Here is a 19,123-nt window from a genome sequence, read left to right on the forward strand (position 1 = left end):
CCTGTTTTTTACCCATGCTACGAGCATTGGTGTAGATGCACTTCAGTTGGGCTATTGATCCTGACACATTTTTTGGAGTAGAAAACCTAATTCCTATATGACCATTCTCAAGCACTTCCATGGTTTCTAACACATCCATAACCCTTGCATCTTTGCTGCCACATTGATCTCCATCCCCTACCTCCACTGAGATGGCGGACTGAAGGACTTTGCCAGCACACCGTCCCTCAAACTTTGATGTGCTGCCCTCAGACTTATCTCTAGCATGCCTGGTTTTATCCTTTTCCACCTTCAAATCTAGTTTGAAGCTGTTTCAATGAGCCCTGCTAACTCTTGTGCAAAGGTTCTTTTCCCCCTTAGAGACAGGTGTACCCTGTCTGTAGCCAGCAGGCCTTGTGTTGTGTAGACCAAACCATGATCAAAAAGCCCCAAAATTCTACCTGTGACACCAGGTATTGATCTGCTGGGTCTTCCTGTTTTTTCCTTTATCATGCCTTGCAACTGGAAGGACTGAGGAGAACACTACTTATGCTCCTGATCCCTTAATCAGTTTTCCCAAAGCCCTCTCTTGATTGCCCTCAGACCTCTTGTTGCAACTTCATTGCTGCCTACCCGAAAAAATCAATAATGGATAATAATCTGAGGGCCATACAAGGGTAGGAAGCTTTTTCTTTACATCTTTAATCTGAGCCCCAGGAAGGCAGCAGACTTCCCTAAGAAGTAGGTCTGGTCTACATGTTGGCATTTCTGTTCCCTTCAGATGGGAGTCTCCTATGACAGTGACCCATCTTTTCTTCTTTATGGAAGCAGCTTTCATGCAGGAGGTAGGCTAACTTAACCTCAGTGACACCTTGAAACTAGATGAACCATTGTGGTCATTATTTTTTGGTTCCACTTGCAAAGCTTCATCATGCAAGGGCACTTGGGAAGGTGGGGCAGCCACAGAGGAGATGGGCCTGCTGCACTGGGCAGGGACTTGTCACCATTGCCCCCTGTCCCTTAAGTCCCTGCATTCAGCTGGGCAGGGAGAGTACCTTATAGTTGGATGTTCTAGAACTGGCTTAACCTCCAGATCTTTTTTGCTTACTTCATTTTGATTGCCTCCTTTTATTTTCCAGTTATAAATACTTGCCATTGAGCCAAAGACTTTGCTGACTAAACCACTGATGACAGATGAGTCATTTTGTCACATCTATATCACTACAAGTACCTTCAAAAAAGACCTGATTCTCCTCTTTTCTGGTAACTGAGCTGACTCATTTCTGAATCAGCATAGCACAGTGTCATCACACATTTGGGATATGGAGTACATCATTACCATCTTCTTCACTGAGCCCCTAAAAATCCTCCCATATCCTTTTTAGCATGTATGAGGAAACATTTCCAGTTGTTATAATCTAAAGCTGTGCGTTGCTTTGTGTTTTAGGTAGTCATAAGCTTATGAGGGTCTTGAAATAGTTTCCGTACTGTTTCCTAGTCAGCTCCCAAGCCATTACCTTCAGGGAACAGAGTTATGATGCCACTCCACCACCAAGACAAAATTTCAGTGTTATAATTACTGCAGGGAAAACATAAATCCCAGTCATATGATGGAGCAGATGAAGTATAGTCCCTAACCCTGGGGAAAAATTACTTTTGTTAAGGAGATTACAGAACAACTTTCTAGAGTAATTGGGTGAATCCAGAAAATGCTAGATATATCCATGTCTTTAATGGTTTTTTTTTATGAATAAGAAGAATATTTTAGTTGTAAGGATCTTTTTCACAGTTCAAAGAATAGTTTTTACTCTTCAGTCTCATCCCAATATATTGTGTTCCCAATTTAGCTTCAGAAATCCTGAGAAAAATTTTGCACCTAATACAAGGGAAGTTTTTGAGACTCCTGTAAGTCCACTCTGTAGTGTTTGCTTGTTTGGGGGGCGGGAGGAGTTTTAGGGTCTTTTTTCTTTTTTTTTTTTTTTTTTTTTTGATTGGTTGGTTGGGTTGGGGTTTTTGTTTTGTTTTACCTGCTTCTGGTTTTGCATGGAAAGGCCTGCGGTCACCAAATAATACAGCTTCTGTGACCCATCAAGCTAAGGTGATACATAGCACCGTAAAACCCTGAGACAGCTAGGTACACACCAGAATAAATGACAAATGCATCAAGGGCAGAAAGTGCATTATGAAATACATGGAAGTAAGTATACCCCAGAAGGATGGAAGACTGAGACTCAGACTATTCTAGGAGCCTAAGAATTCTGAAGCTCATTCCAGGGTCATGAGCCATCTCCTTCCAGCTGTAGGAAAAAAAAAAACAAACAACCAAAACATTGTAAACTCTTTCCATGTTGCTAGTATTGATAGCTTTAAAATGTCTTACTCTCACTGAGGGTACAAACCTGAATAGGCTAATGTAGTTTTTCTCTGTGAAAATGTAATCAGCCCTCTAGAACTTTTGTATGCGTTTTGTAGCTTTCTGACCTTTTCAGTGTCATGCTAATGCTATAATAAATCACCTCTTTTAGTGCCTGAAGTGCTAACTTTCACTCCCAAACATGTCTTGCAACTATGCCCTCTGTCAATATATCATCATAATGTAGCGTGTACATGTGTCAAGCAATATGAATGCCCTTTTGGCAGATGTAAACTTCCAGTTGGGTTTGTACTGTGAGAGGGTGAAGAGAATGAGATGGTATGTAGCTATTTTACTTTATCGTCCTTGTACTTTGTAGTCTCTTCATCTCCACTGTACTGATAACTCGTATTTGTTGTGTAAGGTGTTTGATCTCCTGCTTCCTGCCTCCTTTCATCCACACAACCTCATATTGAAGGGATTGGGGTTTGCTTTGCTCTTAAAAATGTCATAGTTTTACTAATTTGATTTTAGATTCACACTTAAGGAATGCATTCACAACCAGAACTTATGCAGCAATCCTGTAAATCTCAGAGCTCTCTGTCCAAATTGCTGTTGCCTTGGGGTTTTTTTGTAGGTGTGGAAACTGAGGCAAAAAAGATGTTGATGATAATCAAGGGATAAAGAGCTGATAGCAAGGCCCAAAACAAGAAACACCTCTCCCTAGGGTCACATGGCCACAGAAAGCTTTCTTCAGTAGTCTTGCAGTGGTTATTAAGACTTTGTAAAGTAAAAGTAACAGAAAGCCTAAGGCCAGTACTGTCCTCTGAGATAGCTAACTATATCCGATTTTTTTGTTTCCAAAGTATGTGTTGTTTTCTAGATCTAGAAGCTCTCTTTTTCTCAGTCACCTCAGCTTCTGAAACATTTAGGTGTTTAATTACTATATTCTTTTCCATGTCCTCAAAATGTTAAAGCCAATGTTTAGAACTGTAGGATGCCTATTCCAGGGTGTCTAAAATTTTCAGGGGTCAGATCCCAGCAGCTGAATGTTTAGGGCCTGCCAGGTGTCTTGCCTCTGAGGAATATGGAGAATCCTCTGTGAAACACATACATCCTCTGCCACCAGAAAGAGTCTGGTGTCTCACAGAGGAATTAGAAAGGCAGCGCTCACAGCTGGGAGCCACCTAAAGTCAGCACACAAAATCTGCAGCCTCTTAGACTTTGCCAGTGCAACCTGATAGGTTTTCTCTTGCATGCATTTAGAAATGTGTATTTTAATGCTGCAAGAGTATTGAATAGGAGTACTAAATCTAGGAGCTGATTTTGATTTTCCCTGCATAACCATGTTCTAAGTGGTGCTGGCAGCAAAACAGAACTACTTCCTCCCCATCCAGAAGATCTTGTTATGCTCAATTCCAGGCTTTCTTTACTGTTTGTTTTGCTTTTTGGGTAGCAGTTCATAGTTACCAGGCTTCTTGATTTGCATGTGTCCATATATGTATCTAGAGGGGATTAAACTCATCCTTCACTAATCTTGGGGAAATTCTTCTAATACATTAGAAAAGACACTAAGAACTCATGTTGGTATAAATGATAGTTATCAATACTGGCTGGGTGAAGAAAGGATCAAGAGCAGCCCTGCCAAGAGGGACTTGGGGGTACTGATGGACAAAAAGCTGGACATGAGCCGGCAATGTGCGCTGGCAGCCCAGAAGGCCAACCCTACCCTGGGCTGCATCAGGAGAAGCGTGGCCAGCAGGTTGAGGGAGGTGATTCTGCCCCTCTGCTCCGCTCTGGTGAGACCTCACCTGGAGCCCTGTGTCCAGCTCTGGAGCCCTCAGCACAAGAAGGACATGGAACTCTTGGAAAGGGTACAGAGGAGGGCTACAAAAATGATCCGAGGGCTGGAGAACCTTTCTTATGAGGACAGGCTGAGAGAGTTGGGGTTGTTCAGCCTGGAGAAGAGAAGGTTGCGGAAAGACCTGATTATGGCCTTTCAGTACTTAGAGGGAGCCTATAGGAAAGATGGGGAAAATCTTTTTAGTAGGGCCAGCTGTGACAGGACAAGGGGTAATGATTTTAAACTAAACCAGGGGAGCTTTAGACTAGATATAAGGAAGAAATTCTTTACAATGAGGGTGGTGAAACACTGGTACAGGTTTCCGAGAGAGGTAGTGGAGGCTCCATCCATGGAAACATTCCCGGCCAGGTTGGACGGGGCTGTGAGCAACCTGATCTGGTTAAAGGTGTCCCTGCTCCCTGCAGGGGGGTTGGGCTGGGTGACCTCTAGGGGTCCCTTCCAACCCAAAACATTCTATGATTCTATAATGTGTCAGATTTTACTTCATTATGAAGTGTTGCCTAATTAGCTGAGAGAGAAACATCTCTGAGATCTGACAATGAAAATATGTTCAGTTCAAAGTCATGTCTGTAGTGAAGAATACCTTTAAACTCATATAATGAAAATTATGTGATATTTATCTTCACTGAGATAAATAACTCTACTGAGCTAAATATAAATTTAAGTATATGAGCAGGAAATAAATTGCTGAGGACAGCATTCTGGGAATAATCAAATGTAATTGATGAATTTGAATTTTTTATTGGGACCTTAGCAATGTCCTGGTGTCAATTTTCTGGCTCTAGAGCTATCTTCAGAAATGCTTCCTTTTTTCTTAGTGTGTTTCCTTTAAATATGGCTTGAGTACTATTGTTATCACTGGAAAAATTGTGTCAGATGTGAAAAGAATGTGTGAGAGAATTTCTGAGCAAATCACAGAATTTAAATTTTGTTTACATTTTGCATTGAAAGACAGTACATAAAGCTACCCTAGTAAATAGAAATCTTGAAAAATACGAAAGTGATGAAAAAATTATCTATAAATAATGTCATTTATAGTAGAAGTGTAAATATATTTAATATGGTATAAAATATTTAACAGTAAAATTAATAAATCAGTTCCTTACTTTGAGTAATTTTGATTCCACCAAGCCAAAGCAGTAAATTTACCATTGTTTGGTTTAGTTTCCTCTCCTGAATTTCATCCAAGTCAAGTTTTTCTCCCCATAGTGCTTTCATTTCAATGAAAGTTCTTTTAGCAGCATTCTAATCATCAAAACTTTAAAAAACAGGTCTGAATTTTTGAGAGAGATGCAGGTTATTGCTGAGATCAGCAAGGGCAGATAAACACCTAAATGCTGTTAAGTTAAAGAGAATTGGGTGCCAACAATATCTGAAAATCTGGATGTTATCCTCTACAGGACTTTAACTGATATATTGAGCAACCCTAGCATTAGTAAGGGGAAAAAAAAAAAAAAAAAAAAAAAAAAAAAAAAAGATGGGTTGTGTTTTAACCCTGAATAAGAATTCTGTGAGGGGTTAGATGGAGATGGAAGAGTTGTATCTTCCTCTTTGATGTGTCATCAATTTTCCAGACCACAGATTTGAAGTACAGAAAAGTTGGTACCACGTTACAGAACAGCAACTATTCTCCCACTCACCAGAATATACAGCTGCTGTCACTGCCATTCATCACTGCTTGATGTATGGGGTATAATTTCGCATGGAAGGTATCACAGGAGCTAACCACTAGTTTACGTTAGGAAACCTGCAAACAATGTCAATTTGCTACTACCTGAAACAGCAGTAAACCAAGCAGAGCATCTCAAGTTATCATTACACGGAAACATGTCAGAAGTTAAAAAAAGGGACAAAAATAAATGTGGTTGCTGAGAGGTTTCTTTCCATGGAATGAAACAACTTTATCCTTCTTTGAAAATCTTTTTCACAGTGAGCTAATCATACCTGAGACTGGTAGCTGCAAGCCAGGGCCCACTTTTATGAAGAACTACCCTATATTTTTCTCCTGTTTACTGTACTTCCTTTGTAAAATTAGGATATTTATCCATTGACTTTAATTGAAACGTGTCTAATCGTAATGGTTCACATTTGGCTCTGTGGTTCTCTGAAATAATATGTGAAAACTGAGTCTTTCTAGCGTTATCCAATATATTCTGTTTTAAAAATCACATTATACTGGAGTCTGGTATAAAACCTTTTTATGTCATTACAGTTTGGATTGCTCACTAATGGAAGGCTTAAGTTACTGTTGGGTTTTCTAGCTGAAGTACAGTAGAAGGAAGACACATTAAGTTTTCTCACTGATTTTAACTTGATGGAAGAAACACAGAGGGAAAATGCGCTAATAGCAGCTTTTACCAGAAGTAATTTCTGTTTATTAATGCATCTTGTCAAATTGCATAAGCTAAGCAGCATAGGGAACATGCAGTATTTTTGTGGGAAACCTTTCTGATAGAGGTCAGGGACATACGACAGAGGAAATGGTGCATAAGTGGTAGCAATCTACCTTGCTATTATTGTTAATTTGTATCACATTATGATGATGTCTCTTGTATGGGGAACATAGACAAGTCTCATCTGCTTCCCTGTTTCCTTAAACACTGAACAAAATTTTAAACATGAATTTTACAATGCAGTGCATTCTGCCTTCCTATATCACACCAGGAACTGAGTCTGGATGTAGATATTAATGTTAGTCAGAAGTTTTTAGTACAACCATTTCTCACTAGAATGTGCTGATTCAGAAGACACGGAACTTTTTTTGCAGTGAGAGCAGTTTTTCTGAAGCTTTCCTGAAAGTTTCTCAAATCCAGGATGAATTTTTGTGCAATTTCTCTTTTGGTCCTTCAGTCCCTGCTGGAAAGCTGTAACCAGTACCTAGTCTGGTTCCCCTGATCCCACTTTGAAGAGAAATAGTGAGAACTCATATCTACATCTAATGATTGTGAGAAAGAGTAGCCTGAGAGACACTCTGAGATTAGTGATTTTTATTTATTCATTCAAGGTGGGTCCCAAAACAGAACAAGATTTTTTTTTTTCTCTTTTCTTTCTGAGTGATTCTCCTCATCTGCTTCCTAATTCTTTGCTTTTACCCTGGGGGCACATATTGTCACAATGTATAGACTTCCACGCCAAGTCTGTTGTTTCCTTCTGATGCAAGAGGAGAAAACTGTGAGTATTCTCCAAAGAAAGCTGTTTTCTGCCTTGCTTTGTCACCACCAACTCCACTTCAATGTATTTTGATTATATTCTGTGCTTACTTTACAATGGTAGAGGGTACAAAATTATATGAACAAACCTTTCTCTTGATCTACAGTCCAAACAACAAAACTGGCTCTCCTATTTCAGTCACTATAAATGTCCATTTTTTGTTTTGTTTTGTTTTTCTCTTGAGGCTTATTTTAACACGTTTCCCTAGTATTTTTGTGTGTCACACTTTTTTAACAAATAAATGATACATCTAGATGGGACCCTCTGGAGGGAGAGAAAGACCATGACCTTCCTGGCAAGAAAGTGTGGATTCCCAGAGAGGAAATGGGGTGCAAGACAGTGAGAGTCAGAACTGACAGAAGCAAATAAAAGTTGGACAGTCCTTGAAGGTGATGGAAATAATTATTCAGGGGACCACAGAAGACTGTTCAGTGCTTTCTGCAGCTCAGTCTTTAACCAAGACCAAGGCAACACAAGTTAACCGAAAGATCTATCTGTAACAATTCAATGGACAAGGAGGTGCTCCCTGGTTCTGTTCTGGCTGTCCTAGTAACTTGAGTTCTCTCTGTTTAAAATTTATGTGTTCTGGAGTTCTATGTGTTTGGTTTGCATTCTAAAAATATTTACTTAATTTAAAAGACTTTGGCTTTTAATACTCTGCCCTTCTGATGTTTACTACTCTTTGCTGTGGACTTCAGCTTCAGTAGGTGAACAAAACACCTATCACGTTAGCAAAAAACAGTGTAAAAAGCAATGCTGTCTCTTTCTAATACACCAGAATGAATCTAACACAGAGAAATAAAACTCAGCTTGCCTTCATTTCACAGCCAATGCTTAATAAATAATACATTGTAACACCTAAAAAATTAATAATTGCAGCTCACAGACTTTGCAGCATTCCTTACTGAAATTGTGTAGTAAAGCTCTTAGCCTATTTCTTACAGTGTATAATAATGTAAAGATAGCTGTACTGGGTCAGAACAAAAGTGCCTTGTGGCTGGTATCCTATCAGTGAATCTAGCCTGTAGTGGTTGTTTTGGGAAGAACATATGAACAAAATAAAAGATAATAAAACTTCATAAAAATCTCTACATTCTCCAACAGTATGAAGATAAGAATACCTTATCATGGGGTGAAATCTTTGATTTTGTCAGAACCACTTCTAAAAACCACATTTTTTTAATCCAGCAATATACTTTGCTGTTTACTGTGTCATGGGACAATCATGTGGTTAACTATACGTCATGTGGGAAAATATTTTAGTGCTAGATAATACTGCTTTGTATGGTAAGAGAACAAATAATCATTCTCTGTTTACTTTCCCTGTACTTTTAAAATTTACTAAAACTCTGTAATAGTCTGCATTAGACATGACTCTTCTTCTCATTCATCTTTTTGACTAAAATAAATACACCTCAAGACTCTCGTAATATACCTTCTGGTAGGCAAAACCTTCAACTACTATGGATATTCAGCGCTCAGATCTAATGCAACGTGTACCTCAAAAATAGTAAAGTGGGTAATCGTGTTGATTTCAGTGTGCGGCATGTTATTCAATATTCTTCTGGATAGGGGGTTTGGTCTCCATCTAACAACCTCTTTTGCCTTTGACACTGTAGCTGTTTTTTGGCAATTTTGGTTCACACTGATGCAAAGCCCTTGAATGTGATAACATTATTTCACCATTCTGACTCCTTTTATTTTGGTTCAGGTGGCTACTGCTGTCAGTTACTTATTCTAAAACATATTATGATCTAAATGCAACATGCATAGATAAAATAAATACAAATAACACAGAGGAGATATACTGTATACTCTAATCACATAGTCCTTTGTGACCTGGAAATCTGTTGTCTGATAGATATGTCTGCTATCTTGTAAGACTCCTTAGTAAGGGGTATGAAAAAAGATAACAGTGCAATACTTCAGAAGTGCAACACATTTTGTTAAAACAGCAAAGGCTGCAGATGGGCTGTCTGTGACTGAGTGAATTGTGTATGAAGATCTCTCAGATTCTTGGAGTTTGTTTTTTTGTTTTTTTCCTTATGGAAGTATATCATAAACTTAAGGTCTTTGTCCTGGTTTCAACTGGGATAGGGTTAATTTTCTTCCTTGGACCTGGCATAGTGCTGCGTTTTGGATTTAGGATAAGAACGCTGGTAACACACTGACGTTTCAGTTGTTGCTGAGCAGGGCTTACACCAGTCAAGGAGTTTTCAGCTTCCCCTGCTCTGCCAGGGGCACAAGGAGCTGGGAGGGGGCATAGCCAGGACAGCTGACCTCAACTGACCAAAGATATACTCCATACCATATGCTGTCATGCTCAGTATATAAGCGGGGGAAGTAGGCTGGGGACTGGTGATCACTGCTCAGGGACTGGCTGGGCAACTTTCGGTGGGTGGTGAGAAGTTGCATCTTCCTCAGACTGTATTTAATTTTTTTCTAACTTTTTCATCTTTTTTTTCCCCCCTAATATATTCTAGCATTATTGGTGTCTGCAGCCATTCAAAGTTGCTGTGAGTCTTAATGCAATTCAGAGAGCAGATAAGATTTTGGAAAAACTACTGTCTTCACCTCTTGCTGTTCATCATGTATACGTTTGCACATTGTTATTACAATCTATTTGATAGGACTCAATGGGCAGAAGAATGATTGCAAATGACTTTTAACTTGACAAGTCAATCTAAAAATTCAGGAATGAGCTCCAAAAGAGTTAGTTATAAGGATGTTTGTCATTTTTCCAAGCCAATGAAACAGAAGTCAACATACCAGTTTTCAAGCATGAAGATTTGAAAAGACCATACATTTTAGAAGATGATACTTAGGGTCCTGTGGGTTTGAAACTATCAGAAAGACCAGAACTGTTCAAACTATCTAGTACTTCAGAGATAAAATAGCAGTAATAAAATGCTTCTCTAGTTGCTGAAATAGACTAACTTTGGCACTGTAATATTTTTACATATTTAGTTCTCTACAAATGCCTTATCAAAAGAATAAACACAGTTATGTTCAGCGTGCCCTGTCCATGTTTCTAGAAAGTTGTCTAATTTTACAGATTGATAGAGGCATGTATGTCTCTTTAGCACATTTATAAATTTTTTGTTCTGTGACAAAGTCTCTTCCTATGGTGCATACTTTGTTAATACGATCCACTGTTCTGTTTTTAGACTCTGTAGCTTCTTTGCTATGTTCTCTATGCTAGTAATACGTATATGCTTTCTTCTTTTCTCATGACCTTCATAAACTATAAATCCACCAACTTTACCATATTAGATTTATTAGATTATTTTCCAGCCCATCTTCTGTGCTGCTATCTTTGAAACCTTAATGTTTACAAAAATACGTTAAAGATCCACTGCACCAGTGGATCTAAACTAAACTGAATGAACCACATGGAATCACACATCTCTGAGTTGCAACTACTGTGGTCATTTGTTAGACTATTTAAAGTGTAGGATTTTGTGATGAAGGTAAAGATTCTTTTGGAAATGGATTAATATACAGTTGTACACAGCACCCAGGAGAGTATGAATATGTGGAAGTTCTTGGGTGAATAAAGAGGGATAGGAAGCTCAGGATGAGATATTCACACCAGGGATGCTATTACCATAGAGAATATAATATAAGATAGCAACGTATTCTCCAGTCTTGAAAAATAGGTGTAAGACTACTTTCAAAGTTGCCAGTAAATATCAGATTTAGAACAAATTAGAAGGACAGTAGACTTCTACTCTACCTGCTCACACAACTGCATGGGTACTGAAGCTTTGTTTCTATTAACCTGTGGGCCCCCACAAACATACACATTTTTTAAAGTTGGTATCTTCCTTTCCACGAAATTTAATATTGCTGCACTGATAAAAAGGGTGCTTTAGAGTGGATAATAAAACCTCAGCCTTTTTCTAACTATGACATTTCCTACTGGGAGGTAAATAAATTATTATTAGGAAAAGAGTAGGAAATATATTGAAAGTTGAAGACAGGACTAAGTTTATTATACATAGAAAACATATATATTTCAATGCCAGTATAGATATCATGTATACCATTCTAGATAGTTAGTGAACAATGGATAAGCATAAGTGGAAACAACTAAAAATGAAATGCAGGATCTGAACCCCTTTTTTGATTTCAAAAACACAAGAGAATATTAAGGTTACATAGTTACTCATGCATATCAGGCTTACATTTATTCAGCTGAGGCAATCTGCACTTGTTTAGCCACAGATGGATATAAAGAAGATACTATTAATCTGAAACAATGATCCTTTTACTTATAGTAGTTGCCATGTGATGTACATGTCCCATTTAAATGGAATGATCTCCACAGTGTTATAAAATATTCATTAAAAATTTTCAGGCAACTTGCAATTCAAAATGTTTTGCAATATCTGCTCTGGATTAAAAGGCGTTTGGTTTTTTTTTTTTTTACCATTTTTTAACTGACTCTGCTTTTACATGTATATGTATTTATTCAAATATCAGTCTTATTCATTTATTCTGTTTTAATATCCTGCTTTAAAGCCACATTTTGATACAGTGCTTTATATGTGGCATAAATTAGAGTTAAAGGTCCTTAATTTATAGATCTGTAAAAATTTGGAGCAGTATTATTTGGGTTTCCAAAGGAAAATGATCACAACAATATCTAATGATGGTTTCGATTTGTTAGGTGTGAGTGTTAATTTATATGGAAATAGGGATAATGGGTAAGGAAAAAAGGAGGAACCAAGGAGAATATTTTCATAAAACAGCATGGAATTCCCATACCATTTTGGTATTCATTTTCAAAATGAATTCACTTTGGAAGATTACTTTGGAGCTGATATTGGTGTCATTGAAGAACCCAGCATATTCCAGCTGAGGCAGCTGTCCTGCTGGGGAACCCAGACAGAGTTGGTCCTAATTCCCAAGGCACCAGCTGAGTTGTGTGGTTTCATGCCAGTAGTGACTGAGCCTTCTTTTGCTCTGGGAAGCATTCCACCAACTTCTGACCATCATTCAGAACTGATTTTTCATGTCCAGCAGCCAATCCTGTGGAAAGCCTGGTAAGTCTGGACACAGTTGTTGTTGTACATCAGACCTGATGTACTGAAACTTCCTTGTCCTCCATCCTCAGGGGGTTTGTTGTTTGAAGCCAAAAGTTAGTTGTTCCTGTCCCTTAGGGGAAGTGACCTGTTATGTCTGTTTTTAAAATGCTTGCTGCACTAAGTAAGGTTTAACAGAAAATGATAATTCTTATTTTAAGGAACACACAGAGGAAGACGGGTTGCGATTCCCACACCTTATATGCCAGTTTCCTTGTTTTACACTGTAATGCAGTGGTTAAAAAGATCAGACAGTGTACCTCCATTCCTTCTAGTCTGAGAGAAAAATGCCATGCAACCTGTTTCTGGGAGAGGGTGCTAATCCCCAGGCAAGAGGTGTCAAGTATTAAAGAGGCCAAAGATGTTCCTTAACCTGGTTATTAAGAGGAGCCCTTGACAAAGGGCTGTCATGGAAAAAGTTGTGGGACAAAATGCATGTAAAAGGAAGCTTTTATTCACCATTGCCTAGCCAGCTGAGTGAAAGATCCTTTCATTTCATTATGCAGAGTGCTTCTGTGAACATCTTTGCCAAATTCTGTACCTCTCCAGATTAATTTTATATATAGCCAAATCAGCTCATGTAGAGCTCAGGACTGAGACTAGGATCAGGAATATGCAAGTCAGTATTATTGTACTTGACATTGCAAGACATAAGTTCCTTTTCAGATCTGCTTCTAAAGCACTGTGTGCAGCCTTGGTTGCTGTGAAAGTTTTGATGATGCATATTCATGCAAACAGAGTGGTCTGGGAGATATAAATTTTACACGTCCCAGTATCTAAGATTTTGCACATTACAGTTGAAAGTCAGAATGAGGCTTCCAAATTATTTCAGTCCTCTTGGATCCTGTGGATTTAGTGAAGATATAAATGATATATTGATTTGGGACTGTCTCAGGAGAGAGGAAAAATGTTTACCATTAGTTCTGGGTGCCCTCTGAGAATTTTTGTTTCAGTTGCGAACAACAGGTTTTGTGACGCAGGCATAGCTCCAGAAGGAAACAGAATGAGATCAGAGTAGTTTGATTTAAAAAAAAAAAAAAAAAAAAAAAAGCTTGGCAAGGTGAAGCAGCAGGTAGTGAAACAAATTGAATTCATTTGTGGTACAGGCCCTCAGAAAACTCAGAATGTGTAGGCATAAACCATATGAACAGCATCTCTGCTAGCTGCCTCTACTTCTCAGAGCAAACCAGGCAAATCACATTAAGAATCAATTTATTCTTCATAAGCCACTAACAGTTATCAGATGGAGGTGCCTAAAAATCTGTCATGATTAAAAAACTAGGTGTCCTGGAAATGAAAGTGTCCAAACATACACAGTACTTGGAAGTAATGCATCTGACAACAGATAATATAGAAGACATGAGTGTCACTGCACATAGATTTATTCCCCTATAACATGTATAGGCTGAATGAGCTTTTTTTCAACACTTACCCTCTCTGAGTTACTATGAATTTATAATGCTGCTTCTTAACACTTATATTTGTCTACACTAAGATGCAATAATTTATTAACGTGGTAATAAATGTTTAATACTCCTTGTCTGTATCATTTTGTAAAACTATCTCCTTAAGACCCTGACTCTTGAAAATATAAGGAGGACAAACATTAAACTAAAACAATGCTAGTTTAAAAATGGGTGTATTTATACACAGAATTTTCAAAATGTTGCATTTCTTGTTCCTAACCTCTGCTATTGAAGGTAACTGAGATGTTCAAGACATAAGGCAGAATCTTGGGTTTTGTTTAATGTGTTGTGACTGATAGTTATCATTCAGATGGGGTACGTTTTTTTAAACAAATGGCCACATAACAGCTATAGCGGAATTTTAATGCAGGCATTAAAAAAACATGAAAAATTAAAATATTGAAATTGAGTTGAAAATCTAGCAATATTAAAAAAAAAAAAAAAACCAAACAAAACAAACCTCTTAGGTCCTAACTTTTTCCCCCTTTGTTCAATTGGAATTCACCAATTTCACTTTTGAAGGTCTTTTCGTTACAACACTTAGAGTTAGGCAGTTTCCTTTATCTTTCAAATGAGCTGAGATTTGTTTAACTCCTCAGGAAAGCCATCAAAGATAATATAGCTTCCAATATTGTTCTGATAACTGATGTTATTACTGTGACCATTAAATACCCAAACCTACTTTTGTGGTTATTCAAAGTCCATGAACTTTAGAGGGCATGGTGGAAACTCATGGTTGGACAGGATATGAAAGCTTCTGACTTTCTACATAAATTAGAATTTCACTTCCAGGGCACCACCAGTTCCAAATGATGCAGAGCAATCTTCCTGAAGATGCATGTAACTTTCCTAAAATTTCTGAAAGCAGGTAAATTCAGTCAGAAGCCAATCTGTTCAGAAGAAACCAAACAGTGGTTCTTAGTTGTTACTGTAATGCCAATGCATTCTTGCAGCTGTAGACATAAACCCAACTTTTGACTCACTTTTTAAGCTGATACTTAAATGAGTGAATTCTCTGCTTGTTCTTTTCAGTTAATATTTAAAGACAGTGATATTGTTCTTTTTTCTTCCCTCTGTCTTCCTCGTCTCCAGCAATGACAATGCAGTTCATAAGCCATCGGTTCCCTGAGTATCATGATCCAACTATAGGTGAGTAGAGATTATTCTCTTCTTCATCCCTCTCAATCTCTCTGCATTGTAACCTGAAATAATAGCAAATATTCACATGTATCCTCAATACACTAAAAGTTCTCGTCTTTAGATGCTGACCATTTCATGACTATATGGCTGGAGTACAATGGGACAGTCTGAGAGATCTGGGATGAATTCTGGTTGACTGAATTGAATTTCTATTTCTAAATCAGTTAATTCAAAATGGCTGTGGCAAAAGTTGTGACTCATTAAAACATTTTAAATGTTTTTTCCCCTTCTAAGTTGCATACAGATATGGAAGATATTTACCAAGTAGAAAACCAAGTAATTTAATGCCTTGAACAGTCGCAGATTCCTGTTGTATTGGGTATCATCTCTTCACATCCTGCTAGACACTGGGTGGACATCAAGTTCAGCATGAGCCAGGAATGTACCCTTTCAGCAAAGGCGGCTCATGGTATATTGGGCTGCATTAGGAGGAGTCTTTACAGCAGGCTGAGGGAGGTGATCCTTCCCCTCAGTAGTGTTGAGGCCGCATCTGGATTACCATGTCCAGTTCTGGGCACTCCAATACAGTAGACCCTTGGCATAGGCTTCCCAGAGAGATTGTGCAGCTTCCATCCTTTGAGATAGTCCTGGGCAACCTGCTCTAGGTAGCTCTGCTTAAGCAGGTGTTTGGACCCGATGATCTCCAGATGTTCCTGACAACCCCAACCATTCTTTGACTCTATGATGTCAGGAATGGTTGTCAAAATAATGGAGTTTTTTTCTTGCTGTTAAGCATCTTTTGGGCTCTACTATAATCATTAATGTCAGTGAATGTAGTAAAAAATGTATGTCACATAGAGGTAAAACTCAGCAGAACGGAACGTTTATTCATTTAAGGGTGGCTTCATTAGTTAGTTTTACTTATACTAAAAAGCCCTTGCATGTATAGGAACTATCCATGTATATTTAGTTATACCTAGGAGAAGTAGATAGAATCTGGGCCCAATAAGTGGGAGGCACTAAAAATATTAACATTTATAAAGATTTCTTTGAAAAAAAAAAGGTTTTTCCAACCCCCTCAGCCAAAATATTTTTTGTTATCTTTGAAATTCTCAAATATTTTAAACTCAGGTTTAACCTGTGTAAAATTACTGCATTGTGAAGTAGATCAGCTAATGGTAGTATTTATTTAATGTGTTATTTCTGTAGTATTCCACATTTCCTGGATATTAACTCCTGGTAAACTGTGGTATTTTAATGATAAAAAAAAAAAGATGTGTAAACTCTTCATGACATTAGCAATTTTTTAACCGTTAAAAATATTACAAAACAAAACTCTAAAGAAGATAAAACTACCATGGAATTGCTACAAATTCATTTGTTGCACTCAGGAAAAAAAATCATTAGATCTAATTGGAAAAGAGGAGCATTAGTAGTTACTGACACTATTAAGTTATGTACATACACCCATCTTTATTATTAACTATCCACCTGCCATCTTTATTTATCCATATATTGTATCTTGTCACAATCTTAACTTATTGGTCTCTAGACACTACCAGAATATGAATAATAGATAATCATAAAGAGAAGGAAAGCTTATGATGCATGGAATGCCTGGAGGACCTAATCAAGATGAAGGTCTCCTTGAGTAAGAGACAGCTTCTACTCAGTAAAACCAACACTCTAAATAGAAGAGAGAGGGAGATATTGAATAGAGAAATGAAACATTGAATTGAAACTCACACAGCTGGCTAGAGGCAGAACAGGAGTACAATTCTGAGTTTTATCTGTTCAGCACTTCTGTCTCTCAGAACATGCTGAGGACATCCTGAGAAAGGCTTATTTCCAGTCATGCTCTAAAACATGTACTAAACAGCAGAGTATAATATTGAGCTAAGGATGTATGTTTCCTCTTGGGTAAATATGAGATATGATCCCTCAGAACTGGACATAAAACCAAAAATCAAATAGAAGGAATCATTTGTTATCTGGCCTGTAATAAGAAACAAATACATTTAAAAAACTCAGTACACTGAAAAAGTTTATGCTGTTGAGATTGCATTTATTACTTTTGGGCTCCTGGTCTGAAATCACAGAATCCATCTCCTGGGTTTTTTTGTACATCCACTGGTAGGCATATTTTAACTATTCTCCACCAGTCTAATAGAATATTAGGTGATCCAGAATGAGCATATTCAGGGCCAAGACTGTGCTGATGTCAAGAGCTGCTAGAGGAGAGGTTATTCCTCAAAGGTCGCCAAGAGGTAGCCACGAACAGATGCTTTGTGTCACAGGAAGGTTATTGTGTTGGGGCAGAAAAGTCATCTGTCTAGCCAGAGTTTTGTTTCTCACACTAACTCAGCAGCAGATGATGAAGAAATAAAAAAACAGGCCACATATGAAATGCACCTTCACTCCAGCAGAGTGGCAAAGCAGAAAATTGAACATAGCTCTTCATCTGATCTCTCTGGATATCCATATATTGCCTTTCTTTTCTAACATACATTTTAGGCTACTTTCATTCATCAAAAACTTGTATCCTGTTTATGGAACTCGTGAGCTGTCCTGAACTTCTCTGGGCATACTGACCTCAGATTTCAGTGTAGTTCTTCGGAAATAATGTATACTGCTTCCCTATGGTTTTATTTGTCTTAGGGCATTTAGAGGAATAACAGTTTCGGTAGGTGTCACTGAGAGGGTGATATTCTCTGGAAGTAACAAAAAAATTTCTGTGATGTGTTTGAATGATAATCCATGAATTTTCAATATTAACTGACCTTCTGAGACTAATATTCTCCAGCTGATATTTAAGATAAGGTCTATTTATTCTTTTGCTTTACATGGACATGAGAATATAATAAATACCTACATATTTTTTCCTAATTTCCTTCACTAGAAACTCCATTCTCTATGTTTTCCATGGTGTGAAACTGGGGCAGTAGTAACCTCAGTACTTCACTGTGAAAATTTAGCTATGATTTAAGTAGGTAGAGCTGATAGAATTGATACCGTATTTCCTTGCATTTGACGGGGTTTTTCCTAAGAGCTGTCCTAATAGAAATGGTGGGGTAGGGGAGCATAAAATGGAGGGGCCTTTGTAAATAACATCACTGTCTTTTAAATCGCAGAAGTCCATCGCTTCCAGTTTTACAGGACAGACTTCAATGACTCCTGAGGCTACTAAATGTTTATAGTAACTTTGTCCATTTTAACATTTCATTGTCCTCCTTAAACATTTACATGGGTGTGGAATAGTAATTTCAGCTGTTTTTCATTTCTGTAAATTCTTGAGAAATATATTTGTGTCTAGGTAAAGGAGACAGGGGACAATAAACCCTTCCCAAAGCACATGAGCATAGCACTGATATAATCTGCTTGATATTCTAGTTGAAAAGCAGAACCAAACCGCATTCAGTCCATACAAAGGATCCACAAAACCATCTTGTATGATCAGCTGGGAAGACAGGAAAAACCTAAAATAAGGAATCTAGAATAGTTTTTGCTTTGACTTAAAAAAAAATGACTGTCAATGGGTTTTCATATTTTATTTTATAAAAGCACAAACCTTTTAAATACTAAGAAGTGTTCTGAAGTTTGATTCTTTTAGTATAAAGAACACATTTCATGCCCTGAACTATTCCTTGTTCCATAGAAGCATACCTATGGGTAACTGACTTTTGACTATTTTTAGACTTTTTTTTTCTTATTTTATTTTTTATACTTAATCTGTAAGCTGATTAAAGCAGTGATCTTTAAAGGGAGTTTGAAGATGAGAATATACTTCTCTTTTGTCTAGTCCAATATAAGGCTATGTTGAAAATTGCTTACTATTACTGACAAGAGAATATAGAGGAGTCCTTTCACTTTAATATGCTTCCAAATGTTCTTACCCTTCCCACTTCTCTGTCACTCGAAAAACATAGTTAGGAATTTATCCTAAACATTGTGCAGTAATAATCATGTAGCTTTAAAAATCCAGAGTCATTATTTTTCCTTTTTTTTTATTACAGTTTCTGGGAAC

The 19,123-nt window shown here is 37.6% G+C and overlaps 1 protein-coding gene across 1 annotated transcript in view; it reads left to right on the top strand.

Moving 5' to 3' along the window:
- The window catches only part of RIT2 (Ras like without CAAX 2), a 184,459-nt gene that overhangs the window by 40,740 nt on the left and 124,596 nt on the right, over window positions 1–19,123 (top strand). The window contains exon 2 of the mRNA XM_009647702.2: window positions 15,052–15,108. Coding sequence (XP_009645997.1) covers window positions 15,052–15,108 — 57 coding nt within the window. The remainder of the gene's footprint in view (window positions 1–15,051; window positions 15,109–19,123) is intronic.

This window comes from Egretta garzetta, unplaced genomic scaffold (assembly GCF_000687185.1).
Source record: "Egretta garzetta isolate BGI_Z169 unplaced genomic scaffold, ASM68718v1 scaffold179, whole genome shotgun sequence".
Lineage (NCBI taxonomy): Eukaryota > Metazoa > Chordata > Aves > Pelecaniformes > Ardeidae > Egretta > Egretta garzetta.